General features: G+C 36.2%; 1 protein-coding gene across 4 annotated transcripts in view; it reads left to right on the plus strand.

Annotated features, from left to right (window-relative positions):
* The window catches only part of SLC41A2 (solute carrier family 41 member 2), a 57,995-nt gene that overhangs the window by 1,218 nt on the left and 35,872 nt on the right, over positions 1 to 20,905 (plus strand). Inside the window, exons 2-7 of one of the 4 annotated variants that reach the window (XM_035565498.2) lie at positions 2,946 to 3,129; positions 7,528 to 8,272; positions 11,534 to 11,641; positions 16,336 to 16,407; positions 17,295 to 17,439; positions 19,357 to 19,503. In XM_035565498.2, the coding sequence (XP_035421391.1) occupies positions 7,718 to 8,272; positions 11,534 to 11,641; positions 16,336 to 16,407; positions 17,295 to 17,439; positions 19,357 to 19,503 (1,027 nt within the window). In that variant the 5' untranslated portion in view covers positions 2,946 to 3,129; positions 7,528 to 7,717. Of the gene's footprint in view, positions 1 to 2,945; positions 3,311 to 7,527; positions 8,273 to 11,533; positions 11,642 to 16,335; positions 16,408 to 17,294; positions 17,440 to 19,356; positions 19,504 to 20,905 lie in introns of all 4 variants that reach the window. The other 3 variants (XM_035565507.2, XM_035565517.2, XM_035565490.2) reach the window with 3 other exon arrangements.

Genomic DNA, 20,905 nt, shown 5'->3' on the forward strand with positions numbered 1-20,905 from the left:
CGTATCATTTTCTTTTCAAATACTTAAGGATATTATTCCCCCAAAACAATGTGAGGTCTGTATCCTAGTGCCTGAGTTAATATGCGATTCATCCCTCCCTCATGATGACAGTAGAAACCTGTAATCAGGATCCCAAATAGTACAGCTAGGACTCATCCAGGTAAGCACCTAATGGTTACTTAATCTAAAGGAGAGCGCTACCTCTTCTGTTTCAAACTTCCCCACCTTCTTTTGATGGTCTGGATGTGATTTGCCAGACAGTTTTCGTGCCGGCATTCCGTTTGGGTGATTTTGCAACCTGACCGCATTTCACAGCCTGCCGCTTCGTTTCTGGCTCTGTTTTGGTCTTTTTTAATTGAGTTGCCTTAAAAGTGCAGAGGCAAACCAAATCTTTTTCTGACAGCTGCTTTTTTCTTCCTCGGGGCAGAAATCGAAAGCTGCCATGTTCAGGAAGTGAAATGCAGCAGTCTGAAACTTGTCTGAAAATTGAGCCTGAGGCTGGCTGCTCCTTCAGTGTCTTCATTATTTTCAAGAAGGCATTTGGAGGTTGTTTCATCTATTTTTTTTCTTTCTTTTTTTTGGTCTCTTTTGCAGTTGATTTAACCTACAGCTGCCAGAAAATAAACACCATATTAACTAGTATATCACATAATATTTAAAAAATGGCATGTGATGCCTGTTTATCTGCTGTGCACACAACGTTTATAATCTTTCATCATGTTTTCCATTTTTTCATCCCAAACATTAAGTATCTGGTATAAATAATCTTAGCACAGCACACCATCTTAGGTTTGGGATGCTACAAACTGGTTAATAATAATACAGACTGTTTACTCTGTCTATATGTTGAGGTGAACTGATGTAGCTTTCACTTTCTGCTGATATGTTCACCAGGACACAGCAGTGTAAATGATTAGCCATAGCTGACATAAGGATGTCGGGGTGATACCGGGAATTTGTACGTACACAGGACACAGCAGTGGAGAAGAGGCCGTGCAGATCCTGTATCACCTGTGCAAATCTTCTGAACCTACAAAAAATCCCCTAAAATGTCACATTCCAGACTTCAGAATCTCAGAACTGTTGAGGTTGGAAGGGAACTCTGGACACTGCCCCATCAACCGCCGCTGCTCAATGTAGGGTCAGCTAGGGCAGGTTGCTCTGGGCCGTGTCCGCTTGGATTGTATCACTGAGGATGGAGACTCTGTAACCTGCTTGGACCAGTGTTCAGCCACCCTCACAGTGTGGAAAAACAAAAAGGGGAAAAAACAAAACAAAACAAAACAAAACAAAACAAAAAAACTACACTTTTTTCTTATGCATAAACAGAATTTTACGTGTTTAAATTTGTGTCCACTGCCTCTCATCCTTTCACTCGGTACCACTAAAGAGTCTGGCTTCATCTTTTTTAACTACTCTCACCAGTTATTTGTACACTTGGCAAGATCCCTCTGGGCATCCAGCTTCTCCTCACCTATCAGATGTTCAAATCCCCAAATGATCTTCATAACCTTTTGCCGGACTGGCTTCACTGTGCCCATGTCTCTCTTACACTGGGGAGCCCAGAACTGGACACAGCACTCCCAACATGTCTCACTGCTGCTGATTGCTGGAAGATTGCCTCCTTCCACCTGCCGGCAATGCTCTGCCGGCAGGATTCAGCCTGGGATGCTTTTGGCCTTTCTGCAGCAGGGGCACGCTGCTGGCTGAAGGTCAGCTTGTCCTCCACCGGGGTTTTCTCTGTACAGGTGGTTTCCAGCTGCTGGGTCCCCAGCCTGTGCTGGAACATGGCCTTATTTCTTCCCACAATCAGGACTTTGCCTTTCCTTCATGAGATTCCTGTTGGCCCGTTCCTGCAGCCTGCCAAGGTCCCTCTGACTGGTAGCACAGCCATCTCACATAATCTTCATTATATCCGTCTATAGACATTGCAATGACCATTTCATTATAATTATCCCAGTGTTGAATAGGTGGAAGCAGCCCATGAAGGGGAAAGAATCAAACACTAGATATTCAATAGCTACACAAGCTGGTATAGAAAACTACTTAAAAACACATATCAACATCTCCTCCATGATACTTATATATGGTGATTTAAATTCAAAATCCAGCAACACCAGGATCTCTCCTTAATTAATAAATGGTGTTTGCAGGCATGTCTCAAATGACGAAATCCTAACCTCAGCTAAATCAGTGGCAAAATTCCTGTTGCTGTACATGTGATTAGGATGTTGACCATTCTGAAGAGGAATGTATTGCAAACAAGTGTGAAAATGAGCAAAGCTAGAGTCCTGAATTTTCTTTACAGTAGATTATCACATACATAGACTGTTGTCCAAAGAAAGGCCCTTTCTAAGGTAGTACCTACCTGTCTATTATGGCAACATATTAAAGGTCAGTGTTTCATTAATATTTCATATAACGTGCCTGAATATCCCTTTCCAAGGCTTGTTCTTGTACTGAGAGGTGTTTCTCAGACACATTTAAGCTATGGTGTTTTATTTTAAGCCACGTAGAAGTGCAGCATAGAGATTATTATTGCCTTAAAAAATTACCTGTAAAAATTGTTTGCAGCTTATAGGAAAAAAGGGCTTTGACTACAGTATGATTAGATATGGATCCTGTGAAAGCTCTCAGTATTGTTTAGTTTGGTGTTATCTTTTCATTTTGTTAGCCAGACTCTGAAAGAAATCAGAAAACTAATTTTCGTAGCCTTAGACTTCAATAAATATTTGTTTTAGCCTCACATAATATTGACTTTAGAAAAGTTTCGTATTCTGTGCTTCAGCATTCTTCCCTCTTCTGCTTTTTCTGAAGGTACTTTAAAAAGTATGGTGATTGTTTTCATGCTTTAAATCAATCGTCAGCAGTGTAATTGCTGTACGATCAAATTTTTAGCCATAGAACCCAGTCCCTTGATCCTGCTGGTGGTGGATGTTCTTTAGGTGCTGGGAAGGCGTGTAAGAAGCACCTCCTTGCTACGCTCCTGAGAACTGAATCCTCACCGTGACTGAAACAACGTTTGGGTAATAATGAAGAGCATTCTTGCTGCCTCTTCCTGAACAGTTACATTTTCCATGTCATCTTCATCTTCCTCAGATGTGACAAGACCAATCAAGTCAATCAAAGGTGAAGGATGGAAAAATCTGATAACAGTCAGGTGTTCAGTTTCATGGCTGAAGTATGAGAGATTTTACTGAAGCAGCTATTCATTTCCAAAAATCAGCATCTCTTGCAGCTGGTGGTCCTCTGTATTTTCCACACCATCTCCTTCTGCCTGTCCAGTTACAGCATCAGACATGCTGTCTCTGTATGTATTTTAAAAATTGCTGTATGCATTAGTTGTATTAATTGTTGTGGAGAAAATTGCTTTGTTGTGTGCCAGATTGCTAAGTGTCTCACTTTTCAGGAATATGTCCTCAGCACACAGCAGGGTATGACTCTGTTTCCTATTTGTGTGTGCTTGCAGGACTGAGAAAGAGAGGTGAATAACACAGAGTAATTGTTATGTGGTATAAAGTGAATGAAGGAAAAGAAGGAACTATTAAATGTAGCTATTTAGGAAACAATAATGAGTTGAAAATGATTATATTCATACTCTGGGCAGAGCTCGTTATTTTGCTTGTAGGCAGAAAGACAAGGTGTCCTTTCATTTCATATATAACATGCTGAGTATAATAAATGTGAGGCTGCTTTCTGACTTCTCAAAGGATCTTTGCCTTTATCTCTCTCTCTCTCTCTTTTTTTTTTTTCTTCTTTATTAGTTCACCTTTGTCTGTAACCTCCTGATTATATGGCAGGAAACAAGATTCACTTATCTCCTCGCATTTTTGCATGTAATTTTTGATATTTTTACCTCCTTTATTTCACATGAGTTACTCTAGTAGTGCTTGCTCCTTTACCTGGTTATATCTTTTCTAGACAACACGATAAAATCACAATTGTTCTTGTCAATGATAAAGCTTCTTAGGGACTTCTAATCCCTGAGATCATGTTTTTCCTTAGATGTAGTAGGTACAAGCATATTGTAGCTACAAGCAAAAAACTAAAACAGCAGCAATATTAGCATCCTGTAACTCAGAATAAAATTATTGTATCGGGTGACATTTGGAAGATTATCTTTGCTGGAGCAGGTTTTTAGAAACGAATGCTTACATTCAGAAGGCTTCAAAGTTATTTCCTCTGTGTATGCTCTAAAGATGTAATTACTCTTCATTGTATATTTAAATTTTGTAGGATAGTTTTCAGTTCATCTTCTAAAGTTCTCATTTTTAAGCGTTTACCATTACCTCATTTTGGCATTTCAGGTCCTTTTGGTAGGAAAAATAGAAATGACTGTCATCCAGACTGCTTTGTACTTTCTCATTTCAACTGTTAGCCATCCAGGCCAGCCTCTTTCCCTGTTTGTAACTTTTACAGTTGACTGAATCATTTTTCTGTCTCCCTTCTTTGTTCTTTTAGGTGTGATTTCTATTTGTTAATACTCTCTCATATTAAATGAAACCACAGTAACCCCAAAAGATCTATATCTTAAAAAAATAGAAAGTATGGACTTATGTGGAGAAAACCCCATATGGTATAAAGATATGGGCAATTAACCCAAATATTTTTGGCCGGAGTTCCAGAGAAACGAATAATTTCCATGAGTCAGCGGTCTAGCACTCCAGTGATGTGACTGGAGGACATTGGAGTAACCACAATGACAGCCAGACTCTGCCTTGTTAAAGCTATTGGGAAATTTTCTCAGTGTATTTCCCTGGGAGTGAAATGAAATCCTTCATTTCTTACTCCTCCACTCCGCCTCAGACAAAAAACCCAAACCCACCACCCCTAAAAAACCTTAGAGTGGGGCTGAGTGGGGCTATGTGGCTTTTATCTTGGACACTTCCCATCTTAGTTCCACATCCCATTCTTGAATTCTTTCATCTCTAATCTGGATGCTTCCTGTGATCGACTGAAAGTCACCTGGCTAAAGCGACCTTAAATTTTCCCTCTGCAGAACTCATGTGCTGCTTTCCATCTTCATAAATCAGCTGGGAACCTTCAGCACTCCGTGTTACAGCCTTCCTGAAACCTTGATTTTCCACAATTTCCATGAACTTCCCTTTCATTCCTCTTAATCCTTCTATAAAGCTCTGTTGTCACAGATTCTGGTAATAGTTAAGCTGCTAGTTCAATGACACATCTGCTTGTCTTTTTTTATGCATCCTATCTTTTCTTTTACTTTCTTTATTTACCCTTGCTTGGGTCAGGCAGAAACCAAATTGCTCCTTCTTGTTCTCTTTCTGTAGCACATAACCAAGCACCATTTTCGACTGTGGTTAGAGCTCCTCTGGGATAGCAACAAAGGTCATTTTGTTGTTTTGTTCCTCATAATGATGTGTAGGGAAACTAGAATTGAGGCCTACTAATTTTTATATATAACAAAAGGTTCAACATAGCACAAACTACTACAGAGTGACAAAAAGATATCTCAGGAATCTTGGATCCTCTTTTTGACATGTAGAAAAAATTGTGGGTTTTGTTTTTCTTGCAAAATTTGACTTCTTTCTAAATCAAGCGATAAACTCCACTGTTGCTTTTAAAATATTATTTTCTTGGTCAGAGCTGCCTTGGATAACGCAATTGATAGAGGGAAAGTCTTCATGTCGAGTCTGAGTCGTCTCGTCACTGACAAAAACCAAACAAGTAATTCTGTAAGCAGCAGGAGATTTGAAGCTGACTTGCTGTGGCTGTATGTGGGCGAATTATCCTAACTCATGTTTGAAGATGCCTTACAGCAAGGGCACCAATCAGGTTCTCCTGTAAGGCTGTTAGTAACTAAAAGCTTTCACATCTCTATTTTCAGTCAAATGTAATTGAAATTGCTTCAAAAATATTGGATGATTTAAACATTGAAACAGAGAGATGGAAAGTGTAGGCATCATAACATATATATGATCTTAGTAACCCTATTTTCTTAGGAAAATAGATAAAAAATCCTTCAACCCTAAACTATTTCTATTTCCTGCAGTTTGTAAAAATATAACTTTTTGCAGCTTTGCATAGATTTTTTTTTTCTCTTGAGTTTGTGGAAATGTGTTATCCAACATCGTATTAGTTCAGTCTGCCCAACCTTTGTTCTTTGTTTGTGCCAATGATTTACTTGTGTTCATGGAGTCTAGTAATAAATACAGGTCAACAAAACTTTCAGTCAGATGAATACTGTTGTACTTCTAGTAAATTACTGTAACTATTATTGCAACATGAAAACTAAAGAAGAGGAAGGTAAAGTGGCTTCTGATGGAGGACATTTCAAATGACTTGAGACTGCCTATATATCGTTGTCTAATATTCTACCATAGCAGCAATTTGAAAGCAGAAATAAATACACATTAAATCACACTAAACATAAAAGATATATTGTCTTTGGATGACTTGCAGAAAGCAAAACAAACTGACCACATCTGGTGTTAATATTGATCAAGTAATAATATTTTAGTGGTCACTAGACAGGAGAATAAAGTATCTTTAAGGAAATATGTGCAACCGATGCCTCATGCAAAATTAAATAAAAATCAGTTTTGTAATATCTTATTTATCCTAACTCCTAACAGTTTTTGTTTCTAATTTTAATTAAAATTTAATATACCATATTTATGAGTATAGTGCTGCAGGTGTATTTTTAAATCATTAGTATACTATATATACTAATATAAACTTAGCTTATATACAAATATAAACTATTGTAGACTGGGCTGAATTGGTCTGAATTTCACTACTGCCTTCTTTCCTTGATATTGTAGTATTTCATTAAAAAACATCCAGCTTTATTGCATATATAGAATCTCTTTATATTTAACATAATTTATATGTTTGCTTCAGAGCAAATTCAGTAAGTAAGATCTTAAATTGGCGTGCTTTTGAATTGTACGTGCCCCGTATTGTTTTGTGATCATTTTACGGGGCTGAGGAGCAGAGGCTATCAACACGTAAAGACTGTGCCACCCAGAATATCACTTCAGGCTTACCACATCTGTTTTGAAAGGTGTTTTTTCCCCTTTTTTTCTGTGCTTCCTGCCATTAGCACAGGGTATGACGAACAATAGCAGCACCACAGTGCACCATGTGGGCTCTGTTTCACCACACCTGTGCACCTTCCACAAACAATTTCCTCTGGGGACCTACTGCTTCCAAGGACACTGGAAGTCTAGGACTAAACACAAGGCTTACCTAATGGCTTTGACTTCTGGACTTTAAGAAGGCAAAAGTTGGGCCCTCACCAATTCACTTACAGTCCACGTTGCTTTATCTTTCTCTCACTGGAAAGTACACTGATTTGTGAAACCTCCTCACCCACCAATTTTCTCTTTTTCCCTTCTAATTTCTTTCAATTTAGGTAGTTGAGGGTTGGAGGAGAGTGGCTTGTTTACAAACACTTACTTTGAAAAGGTAGTGGGTGGTCTAAACATTTAAACTAATATCTTATGCCTTCTGTAGAGAGTTAAAATATTTTTAAGTTTTTTATGTATACTTTTTTTTTTCCAGATCCAGACTTGCTTATGGAATTGTTGAAGACCTGAGATCTCTGAAAAAAACTTTTTGCATGCAAAAAAGGAACATTTTGGTTTATCTGTTTTAAAATTATCAAGCGTGGCTCTTGATGACTCATCTACAAGATTTCTTCACTGACGTCTGAAGAACAAAGTGCTTTTCCAACCTGTACTTCTGTAGCACTATGACTAACTGTAAAGGCAGATCTACCATTGCCAAAACAAACAGCAAAGTTCATGACAGAGAAGGTTTTGTAAACTGGACCATAAATTTTAGTACAATTCAGTCTGATAAATTCTTGAATTTGCTTTTGAGTATGGTTCCTGTTGTTTACCAAATAAACCAGGATGAAAGACACAAAAAAGTGAATGGTATCTGGCAAGATGGATTACAGCCAGCAGGACACAATTATAATGTTAGATCTGACCAGCACACAGAGTACCATCACTTTGCAGAACAAACTTTTCATGGAAGTAATGGACACAGCCCAACTAGCTGTAGCCCTAAATATGATGATTTTACCAGTTATAATTACTGTGATGGAATGGACACTTCAGAAACAGATGCCATGTTGCAGGAAGACAACCTGTCTAGTGACAGTAATGAAGATATTATTGTGGAAGGGAGTAGAAAACAACCCAAAGAATCTAGTAGTATTATGGCATTGCAGATACTTGTACCTTTTTTGCTAGCAGGATTTGGAACTGTTTCTGCTGGCATGGTTTTGGATATTGTACAGGTTGGTATTTGCTTTGGAAGATATTTTTTTAACAGATAATCTGTGGGTTTTGATAGTTCTTAGGTGTGACAATGTAGATGTTCACAGTATTTAGGGGTAATTAGGTCTGTATAAGACTTTGCTATTATGAACTCCTTCCCCCCAAAACTTGTCTTAAATAGTTCCAATATTTCATTTGGAGTCATTCAAGACTTGGTAAGTGTTGTCACTTAGCCACAGTAATCTGGTGAAAAAAAATATTACCTTCTGCTTTAACTGAAGATAGAAATATAACAATGAACATGCTCAAAATTTGTTTGACAGTAATAAACGTATTCAGCTTTAAGTGGAAATTGTAATTAATTGTGATGCCACAATGCATAGGTGTTTAAAAAGATACGAGAATTTATTTTATTACCTCATTTCCATGTGTGCTTGCAGTCTATGCAATTTCTGACATAATGTGTAGATCTGGTCTGTGATAATGCACATGGATATGAAAGTGTGCATTAAATTCATATAATAAATGAAATTCAGTGTATTAGAGCTTTTTTGAGTATTCAAGTGGAAGTGACTTTTTTATATAGTGTTAGGTATACAGAACACTTGAAGTTAAAAACATTATTGGTGTGAACAGGGCTGCAAAGTCACTTCCACCTTGAAATATAGTTGTGGTAGATATGTGCTAGCAGATTTAACTGATGATAGTTATTCAGGATTAAAATAAAATACAACTTTCTCTGAATTTTAAGAGTTACATTAATAATATTTTTAAAACCTGTTTTTAACCTGGAGTTAAGGAACATTTTTATAGGAACATTATATCATAGAGAACATTTTTAAGAGTGCTTTCTAGCTTAACACTGTTGTAGGTGTTTGCAGCATTTCAGTAGAGTTAAAAATAAAAGTTGCCTATGAAGTATTTTTTGTGCAGTTATACTTGAAGAAAATTCTGAAGAAAGTAATAGCTCAGGAAGGCTTAATGGACTAAATTACTTTCTTGCCTACTCTTTGCTTTTTGAAGGCTATATTTGCTTTTATTTCCTACCTACTTTTTTTTTTCAAAACCAGAAATTTGTTGTAAACACTAATCTAATGGATTCTCTCTTCCTATATAAGTAGATGCACAAAAAATTATTCAAACAGATGAAATAACCACACTATTCAAACTGAAAAGACAGTAGAGAAATCCATCTGGTTTTGCTTTGTTTCATTCTGTCTCTGAGATTTCTTTAGCTATACTTAAAGTTCACTTGAAGGAAGAGGTGACCATTTTTTAACTTTTGGTTATCCCATAATTGTTCAGGCAGTTGTACTAGATGATCTTTTGATGAGGATGACTAGATGAGGATTTTTTGTATTAATTTTGTGTGGTGCCAGGAGTTGGACTTGATGATCCTTATGGGTCCCTTCCAACTCGGGATATTCTATGATTCTATGAATCTATGATCTCTTAAGGTCCCTTCCACTTTCCCTTCCACTTCCACTTCCACTTCCACTTCCACTTCCCTTCCCTTCCCTTCCCTTCCCTTCCCTTCCCTTCCCTTCCCTTCCCTTCCCTTCCCTTCCCTTTTTTTCTCCTTTTGTCACTCAAAATCTTGAGAGAGTAAAGAAAACATGGTCTTAAAGCAATCGCAATGAAAAGACACTTTGTACATTAAGAAAAAGGAAAATTAAAATTGACAAGCAAATTTTACTGTTTCCTTACACTGTTTTGCATCAATCTTGTACTTTGTTCATAACATACTGCCAGTTTTATTCTTTTACAGATGCCTTGTTCATCCACAGTTAGTACGTGTTTTATGTCGTGATACAGCTTAATGATCAGCCAAAAGAGGCAGTTTTGTCTACTGCCATTACTGGCTTTCAATCCAATATTTCGCCATGCCTTTCTTCTCTGAAAGGAGCAAAAGTGCTTGGGTAGCTGTTCTTTGATCTGGATTGAGATATTACCTTGTTTTTTCCTTCTATCTTACTTTTAATCTTGGTTTCTCAGTTCAGCAGCATGCATGAGAGAAATGTGACAAAAAGACAAAACTAAATAACCAACGTTAGCTTTTTCTACCTTAAACTAAGCATAAATCTATGATGTTAGCAGAGCAGGGTATTGAAATGTGATAGAAAATCTTCTGAAAATGAAAATGTGAGGAAGACAAAGCATTCTAAGCTTTTTTTTTTTTTTTTTTTCTTAAACAAACCATTTCATGGCTATTCTTTCTCAGTTGTAAGTACATATGTGAATTCATATACAGGAAATTCTGATATCTTGTTTACATTTGAGAATTGATCCTATTTACTATCATATTTCAAATTGCTGCAAATTCCTGCATGCAAAGAAGATTTACATTGTGGTTTTGTTAGTTCAGTTTAAGTTGATACATGATTACATATTAAATACATAGATTGACAGGCATAGGAAGTAGTAGAGCATTTCTACACCAAGAACTCAACACACACAAAAAATATTGGAGCTTGTCTTCATTTGCTTTAAAAAATCAGGGTTTTGGAAATCTGTATTCTTCTAAATTTCATACTTAAAAGTAAGAGTTAGGAGCCATTTTTTCACTTACAAGCTCTGTCCATTTGACAGCTTATTCCTTGCAGTTTTTTACGTGAGGTTTCTAAACAGCTGCAGTAGAAAAGATGAAAATATTGTAAATTAAGAGCCGTTTCCAAAAGCAGGCATAGCACGTGGTATTATTTTAAAGTCATTTTAAAAAGCTTCAAATTAATTATCTCTCTTTAACTAGGTTTGTTATTTAGCTCTAGCTTTCTGCTATAAAATAAATGTTATTAAACTTCATTTTTTTCTGATGAAGCCTTTGAAGTAGTAGTTTAATTTAAGCGGCAGAAATTAACATGCACTATACAAACAGAAATTACATGCATCAAACAGATTAGGTATTTGAACTCTTTTCAGAGAGAGTAAGAAATAAATACTTATACAACAGGAAGAGTAAAAATTTCCAATGACCTTTGCTTAGTCTTTATTTAAAGGATGCAAAGAAAGTACAGTAGTGGAGACGCAATAATTTAGGAAGTTTTGTATCTCTTGCTTTTGGTATTCTGGTCTTTGAAATAGTAGTATGCAGTCATAATTCTATATTATCTGGATAGATAACAGATCTTGCTTTAAAGACTTTTAGGTCTAGTATTAAAAGATCGATTTTTATAGAGACTTTAATTATGAGTTACAGAATTTTTGGCATTACATTAAAGAAGGCCTAAAGAGAATTAGAGAATTTTTCAATTGATTTTTTTCCCACTGTGTCCTTTAAATAGCACTGGGATGTGTTCAAGAATGTTACTGAAGTTTTTATCTTGGTTCCTGCACTTCTTGGTCTCAAAGGAAATTTGGAAATGACCTTGGCATCCCGGCTGTCAACTGCTGTAAGTAACTTTCTCTTCTCCTTCCCCCTTCAGATAGGTGTTGTAAATTTTTGAAAACAAATCTTTGGAACTCTAGTGATTTATGTTTATGGCCTAATCTGGCTTTTACGGGAGCTCTTTAAATCTGTTATTAAATTGGCAAAGTTAAAAAGACAACCGTCTTCCAATCTTCCCATATCAAAATTTTACTTCTTTTGTCTCTTCTGAGTCATCATTCAAAAAGATGAAGTAGATTATTGAGATTTACATTTGTATTCTGTCAGGTTGGCAGATGTCTTTGGCCTTGATGGGGTTTGAATATGCTAACATGAATATTTTGAATATATTATTCCAAAGACCTCTTGACACCAAAATAAAACATTTCTCACATTGCTACTCCAGACCTTTATTGATCAAACTCTAAGATATTTTTTTTTTTTTACTTTCTTGCTAAATAATTTTATTCCTTTTTTTTTCAATTTTTTTTTGGTGTGTGGGGGTCAGCACTGTAACATAGCATAACTGTTCTATTTGCAGTCTCCTTTTGTATGTATTTGTTGTAGTTCCTTTCTACATCTCATGTAGAGATGTTCTGTACCTTCATTTTTCTAGCCCAAGCAATCCGGATTACTTTAGCATAAATATTTCTATGTGTGTAAATAACTAACATGAACTAATTAGGTGGCTAAACTATTTGTAGTACCTGAACTGGGTATCTCTGTAAGACACTACCTTTCTAAGATAAGCTTTCCATTTTCCAGCAAGGCCTCTTTTCTCTGCCTGTTGCTGCTTGAATGAATCTTACTAGAAAATGTTCGGTCACAGGTGTATATAACTCCAAAGGGGACCTCGCTGTGGCATTGTAAAATAGCACTTCCCTATTTCCCTTGAAAATTGCTCTTGAAACTTTCTCATTTATATGGATTTATTTTCTGAGCAGTGTCGGGTTTAGACCTCATAGTTACTTTGTAATCAATTACTGTGTCCTAGTATTTCTCCTTTTGTGCTATTTCCAGTTGTTGCTCCCATCTGCTGGCATAAATATTGTTGGTCAGTAAGCGCATAACCTTGCACTTCTGTCGAATTTCATTTGTTTCCATTGCTGTAATCCTCAAGGTCATTCAGTTTTTGTATATTTCAATGCTTTGTATTGACAATGCCTCCCAGGTTTCTGTCATTAATACATTTCATTATCACATTATATTGAGTTATTGTCCAAATGCACGCTGTGATGGACATAACCTTAGCAGTCCTGTGAAGGTTTGCTTTTGTCATGCCTTTTATAGAAACTACTGAGTTTTGCCCCATATCCTTTTTTTCATGCATAAGAATTGACATGTACTGCATCTTTGTCAGTAGCAGCCTTAGCTATTCATATTTGTTTTGTTTGATTTTAGTGCTGTTACTTTTCTGTGTATTCTGTCTGTTTCTTAAAAATATTTGTTGTTTTAACCTTACTAAGTTTACTGTCATGCATAAATTTATCTTCTACCTTACTTTCTTTTGGCTTGACATGTTGCTTAATTTGTTCCTGACTGTTACAGCTCATGGTCTGAGGATTGAAAGTGATTGTATCGCACAGTGAAAAACATTCAGGGAAGCCCAATATCTACCAATGCCTAACTGAAAGCTTAAAAAGAGGTTAAGAATCACCTCCACCTCTTCTGTTTCTGTTAATGGGATCTTTAATTCTTTGTCCAAATTACATCCTTGATCTTTGTCAGATCATGCCTCCAGCACCTATTCTCTGGGCCAGTCAGTGGTTGGTTTCCCCATCATCACCAACGCCATGTCATTTGTGAAACTCATAGTTCTCAGGGAACATTTGGAAAAGGGTCACACAGACCTTTTGTCTGCACTGGGAACATTAGCCCCAGTTTGCATCATCCATTGAATGTTACCAAAAGTGCAGGAGTTGATCCCCCTCGCACACAGAAAGTTGATACTAGAGTTTCCACAACACTGGCTGCGTGTGTTCAGTGGCTAAGTTGACATCATGAGGTTCAGGACATTTCTGCTCAGCCCAGAATGGCATTCTTAAGAGTATCCCATTAACTGTGTGATAACGTGATCTGCAGATGTCTTGAGTGTGATTTTTTGGAGCCAGTTCGGCCATTTGAAGCCCAAGCCTCCTGACAACAGCCCAATATGAAAAGCGTTAGTTTGAGGAGTATTGCCAGTGCCACTTACCACTGTCATTAAGTCTCATCAAGACATAAGTCAGCTAATGATTCAGTAGGTTTTATTCAAGCATTTTATTCAAGGCTTCCCCTCACCTCAATACAAGAAATTGCCATGTCTGGCTTGGCAAAAACAAGTTAGCCAGCTCTGTTTGCAGCCTGCCATCATGAAGGTAAATTAGCTGACTAAGAAGAGGTCAGTGAAGTGTACGTTTCTTCAGACAATGCTTTATGGCATGTGGGAGCTCTGGTTTCTTTGGCATTGCCTGGTGTCAAAGTCACAGCACCACCAGCACCAAGTTGTTTCCCAGCTTTGTATGAACAGACTTGTGTTGGTTTTTTTTTCTTGTTTGCTTGTTTTCTGATGCCTGAATTTGCTGAAGCCAGCTCCCCACCAGGTACACACTAAATACAAGACTATGCCTCTGTGAATAGCTTTACCTTTGAGGAAGACATTTCCAGGATGACTTCAGCATTGGAACTAATTCATAACCTTCTTCCTCAGCTAGCTTATAATTGCATCTGAATTTGTATATGTGTCTATGCTCTTGGGGCTGTAAACTAATCATCTTTGTGGTTTCAATCAACTTCAGGGCATAGCTTGTACTTCTCTTTGGTGTTAGTATGGATGTGAAATTCTCCCTTATCCCACTGCTGTACTGGCAGAAGTGTATGAGGTGTGCTTAGGCCAACTGCCCATTCAAGCATACTATTTATATTGTGTGTTTTGTATTCTTCAGCGTTGTTTTGTTGTTTGAGTCATTCTCATTGTCTCAGTTCACACTGCTGCCTTTTCTCCCTACTACTTTTTCTTTTTTTAAGAGGAAGTGAAAACAGCAACAATAGATAAATAAATAAATGAAAACAAAAAGAAACAAGAACCACTCATCCAGACATCCCTGTAAATTTTATGCAGACTCTCTTGTTTTGACTATGTGTTATTGGGGTTAGGCATTAGCAATTTGACTTTATAGAATTCATAAGCCTTTTGTTGATGTGTGTATTCCACAGTCTCACAATAAATTTGGTCTCACCTGAAAGGAGTGCTCCTGCTCTCCTTCTTCCTTCCAAACCTCATTTGTGCAATCACAGATGGATCAGATCATTTTGTAGAAAAAATAAACAAATCTTTTTACTCCACAAGAAAGTGTTTTCCATCAAACCATCAAGCAAGTCTGCTTGGCTTGTAAGTTGCTGTGAACTTACTCATGAAATTGGTGCACCTGGTTCAAGAAAGATAAGGTGAATGTGTGGATGATGGTGGGGAAAAAGAACTATGCCTTCTGGTAGCAGCTCTCTTTAAGACTGGATTAAGTTCTTTGCAGTATTACTGGTTTGATAGGGTGCTTTTCTTCCAAAAACTTTCTCAAAGGACAAAAAATGTGAACCTCTCTATAACCTGTCATTTAATTCATTTAGTGTATGTATTTAAGAAAGACGCAAGGGAAATTCTTATCCAAACTTCCTTAAATATTGATGTAATATTTAAATTTAATGCATATCTTTGTGGAGCTTTGACTGTACTTCAAACACTGTAAAGTATTTATAGTGTAGATTGGGATAAAGTGTCTTATTACATTTCCTTTTTTTTTTAAGCTGGTATTTCTTTTAGTACTTAGTTCCTCACAACTCATTAATATCAGAAAGTGGAACAAAGTGGAAAAGAAATTGAAGTATAAAAGTGATCATAAAGAAATTATAAAAAGAGGAAAAATATGCATTAAGACTTTCTACATTTTGAGAAATATAAAGCATCTTGTAGGTTAGGATTGTATGGAAAACACCACTGAAATTTATGCTAAAAACTTAAAAACTTACTCCATTTTTACAAGAAGGTAGATATTTTAAATATCATTATACTGCAGTAGTACGTACTATCTTCAGATTTTGTCCTCTAACTCAAAAAATACAGGTTTGAAGTACATTATAAAAGACCATGTATGTACTTGTTCATTTGTTAGAATAATTCATTTGCTGTCCTCCAGCTACTGCTTTAAGACTGGACCTCTATCATTTAAAGCATCATAAGTCTGTAAGCACTTGCAGTTATTCTATGCAAGTAGTTCCACTGCAGTCAATTAAAACACTTGCATGAAAGTGTTTGTGTCCATACACTGTATAGTTGTGTATTTTTTTATTGGCTCGTAGAATTAAAGGACCATAGAAACAAGCTTAGTTTAAAGTGACTGAACACTGAGAATTTTCCCTTCCAGCCACTGATCTAATCACTGGTGTTGCCTGGGCATTCCTGGAACACAAGGCAGCTAGTGTATCTTGCACAATAAGCTAATGTTAAACAAGTTACTGTGTAAAACTGCATCAAGCTTAGCTGCTCTTGGATAGCTAGTGTGAATACGATTTTAAATCAACAGCAATGCTTAACTTGAAAAAGTGAAGCACAGTTTTCACTTGCTTTCAAAATGTCTATCTTTTGGTGAGAGTTGAATTATTTGTGGGTTTCTGCCTTGTTGGTGCATTTTCAAAGTAATGTAAGTTTAAACCCAAACGTCTAAAATTCTCTTGTAATTTTGACAGGTAAATATTGGAAAAATGGATTCTCCCATTGAGAAATGGAACCTAATAATTGGCAATTTGGCCTTAAAACAGGTAAATAAATCGACTTGTTTGATTAACTTTTCTAGGTGAACTAAGTTATTTTAAAAGTCAATCAAGTATAGAGACGGACAATGTTAACAGGAAACTACCCTATTACACTGGTTCATACTTAACATAAAGGGTTTTTGTATGGTTTTGTTTGTTTGTTTGTTTGTTTTGGTACAGTGTTGTTCTTCTCTAAAACAATATGAGCTTATATTTATCACAAGAAGAGGTAAAGTATTCTTTGTGACTGCACCAAGGGTACTTCCTTTTAATTTTTCTGAGAGAGCATTTCTAAGGAAGATGGGAGAAAAATTTCAGATTTGGCAAAACCTCTTGAACATAACCTCTCAAATATTTTCAATGCTGTATTTTCATTGGACTCAATATTTACAGGAAAAGTATGTGATAGAGCTTTTGGATAATGAACAATATTTTAAATAACTGGGTCATTTGAACAAAGGAATATTTGTTCTCCAGAGCAACTATTTCTTAACCTTTAGAACTATTTCATACTCATATGTTATAAAAAAACATACTCAAAAAATAAGTGAAATGTTTTTGCTGTGACTTCATTGTTTTAAGTGGCTTAGGAACCTCTTTAGGCATTTCGTCTTTGGCTTCTGGTAATTCCTCAGCTCTTTTCCCTAATTTGACTTTTGTTATTCCTGGGTCTGAATTACCAGTAAAGCCTTTTCTGCTAGCATGAGATGTTTCTTCTTGATCATCTAGGGTTATCATTGTCTGTACAGAATGGGTGAACATGCTGCCTTTACAACTTGCAAATAAATGTAAATAGGAGGAAAGAATAACAGAAAATTATTCTTAAGTCTCAATTATTTTTAAGAATCACAGATCACTAAAAAAGAAGTGTTCACCTTCTTTTTCTTTTCCAGGTTCAGGCAACAGTAGTTGGTTTTCTGGCAGCAGTGGCGGCAGTTATATTGGGCTGGATTCCAGAGGGCAAATACCGTTTTGATCATTCAATCCTTCTGTGTTCTAGCAGTGTAGCAACTGCATTCATAGCTTCTCTTTTACAAGGTAAAAGAAGTATATATGTTACTTTTTACAGTTATTTAGTTCTCTGTGAATGCTGAGTGTATATTATGTTTCTGTTCATTAACAATTTAAGTCCAGCAGGGTGTAATACATGTGAAACACAGCTGAAGGTAGAACAACCCTTCTGCAATTTCCATAGAGGCCTGAATATTACATTCATCTGTCACATTCTTTAGAATAGGTTTGATTTGCTTGACCTCCTCAGCATGTCTAAAAACACAGAATAAAAAAGTATGTTTTTAGATTTCACCTAATAGGATGGAGAACTTTTCCCCCTACTTTCTATATTAATTGATGTACAAAGTATGTTCTTAACACTTAATACATGGAACTTATGTGTAATTAAGCTCAAGTGAACTTGGATGTTAATTTAGCTGAATCCAAACTCCCTGGTTATCTATCCATGCTGCTTATATATTATTTTATGTTTTGCTTTGTTTCTGAAATTAACAAATTGGCTTGTTATATGAAAGTTCTGGATTGAGTTCAAGTCCCCTTCTACAAACAGTGAAACAGTGCCAATGAATCTGTCTGGAGCCACATGTCATGATGAAATTAAGCTTCTCTTGCCAATTGTCAGGACATATTTAATCGCAAAATCTGGTATTTAATGGACATGAGGGGGAAAAAAAGGTTCCTCTACTTTTGACATATTCTTAATGAAAATATGCGACCAGTAGTCTTAGTAATAGTAAATCAAGTAAAATGTTTAGGTTCCTTTTTACTAATTTGATATGCTTAATTAAGTGAAAAGTGCAAAATTGTAAATGTTTGGCATGGAATTATGAGCATACACTTTAGTGACTCCAAAGCCATTAAATTTGATCATGTAACAAAATTAAGAGCAGCAAGAGAACGGGGGAACATGAGTGTGTTTTTTCCACTTATGTATAAGCTGGACATGAAGAGAAACTTTTAATGTTATCTGGTGATAGGCCAGCACAGGAAATTACTTTCTAAGTTTCTGCTTCCTAGGCATGAAACAGGTGCTTTTCAGATATTGTGATCAAACAGGATCACTTCAATTCTTTCTTTTGCAACTTTCTTGGAGTGTAACTCTTCAGGCAGTTTCTCTGAAAGTGAACTCATTTACTCTACAATAAATGTTATTACTTGCTACAATACATGAAAAATATAATGAAAATTATAATACCAAATCTTCAAAAATTCTTTAAAATAACATGAAGAATAGTATACACAGTTGAAGCGCTTTTGTGTATTGTATGATGAGGGGTAAATTAAGTTATGCCAAAGAAGGATGTTAATAGCAGTATGAGTTTTATTTTTAGTAGCCATTCTGTAGGGAAATGTCTCTTTAAAAGTTAGTGTTGGTGTACGTAGGAAAAAAATAGAAACCAACAGTGTCAATTTGAAATGCTTTAAGTGGGTAGCAAGCTACATTTTCATGTGTTGCCTAGTTTTAGTTTAAATTATGATGTAGCTTCTTGACTTTTGGTGTTGAGTACTTAGCTGGAAATCTTGCACAACATCTGACGTCCAAGTATTTAATCTTATGTTGTTTTCATTGTAGAGCCATTTAAATTTCAGTCAGCTAAAGTTAATGGGGTGTAGAAATAATACACTGAACATTTTTTCTTCAGAAAATGGTTGATTTACGATCTCAGTTGTGCTAATTCTAATCATAAGCAAAATAGTTCATTGTACAGATGGTTCGATATTTTTGCATGCTTACTTTATTTTTTTTAAATATCTAACTTCATTCTTAAGAATGGCTAAAATTTAAAAATGCAGAAGTCATCTAGGTGAGAGGAATGATCATCCAGGGACAAAAGCACAGACTTCTTATTTATTAAGTTTGAAATTGCCATTGTCTTGAAATTTCCTATGGGGTTCCAACAGTAGATATGATTACTGTATTTTCTTCTTCATTGACTCTAGGAATAATAATGGTTGGAGTTATTGTTGGATCAAAGAAAACTGGTATTAATCCTGACAATGTTGCCACTCCTATAGCAGCAAGTTTTGGAGATCTTATCACTCTTGCTATTCTAGCATGGATAAGTCAGGGTCTTTATACTTGCCTTGGTAAGTATATGTCTCCCTAGAAGCCTTTTTTGGGGGCAAGGGTGGTGGGGAGAAGGCAGGGAAGGAGAAGTTTAGAAAATGTGTTAAACTGACTTTTTTTGTCAACATTTATACCACTGGATGATTGAATGATCTTTGGTTGCAACATTATGTCATGCTCTTTCTTTTTATCATATCACTATCTTATTATCTAATCACTAACCACAGTCTTGGCACAAACTCCTAATAGGCAAAAGACTCTCATAGTATCACAGCCAATCTACACATGAATTAGAAACTGTAGTTGCTGAACTTATTCCTCTTTCTTTTGGGGTGGGAGGAGAGGGGAAGCTGTCTTCACCCAGGTTTTCTTGGATGCCCATCTCTAAATCAATTATTTGCTTCCAAGAGCCCTGTTGAATTGTCCTTTTGTCTGAGGGGAAGGTGTTGAATTGTCTATGTTGATCAGCTACTTTACAGGAGATGAGCTGTGCTTTGAGATTTCTTTTTTGGTAGGGTGTGATTTTAGACACCATTTAAATATATCTTGAGCTGCAACTATACATATGCTTGGAAATCAACATGGCAATAATTTAAGTAATTTAAGTAACAATAGCAAGTCTTCAACAAGTATGTATTTGAAGAAGTGAAGCGTAATTTTAGATCGATTTGTGCTTTGTGATTGCTATGACTTTTAAATGAATTACACAAAAATGAGTTTCCTTCTGATTCCTGCCAAGTACTTTCCAGCTCCCATTGCAATACCTCCTTGTTTCCTCAGCTCCTGTATTCCTGCTTCCAGTAGCAGTTTCCCCACTTTCCTATCTGTTTCACTGACATTTCCATGTCTCCCTCTTGTTCCCTGGTCCCAAGCATGATTTTACAAGCTTTACCACCATTTCCTTCTGCTTTTCAGTGAACAAAGTAACCACTTCCAGCTTCTCCAAATAATGACCTGATTGTTTTTGTTTTTCTTTGTTTCGTTTTGCCTAATAAACTTGGTGAATATATTTCAAAAGTAAATCTGCAAATTCAGCTGTAGCTTTCTTCAGAACAGGAGTTCTGCCATGAAAGGTGAAAAAATGAATAACCACTGTGAATAGCTGAGCAGCAAAGGAGAGGCCTTCCTTGGCTACTGACTACAGAAAGCAATGATCTAATCCTGCCTGATGCATGAATTCTGTCTGGCTTCTTGGTGAAGTTTTTCACTATTTGCTTATTTTCCCATTTATAACTATGAGCAGGGGAATTACACATAAACAGGTCCAAATTAATTTTTTTGTGAATTACTCTCCCCTTTTTTTTTTTCAGTCTGCTTTTCTTCTCTTCTACTAGTTATTTGCATGTTTCTATAGTCCCTTAGAAAACTGTCTTTCTGATTTCTAGGGCCCAAAGTGTCTAAATCCTACTCTCTTAAAGGAGC

This window comes from Cygnus atratus, chromosome 1 (genome assembly GCF_013377495.2).
Source record: "Cygnus atratus isolate AKBS03 ecotype Queensland, Australia chromosome 1, CAtr_DNAZoo_HiC_assembly, whole genome shotgun sequence".
NCBI classification, from domain to species: Eukaryota; Metazoa; Chordata; class Aves; order Anseriformes; family Anatidae; genus Cygnus; species Cygnus atratus.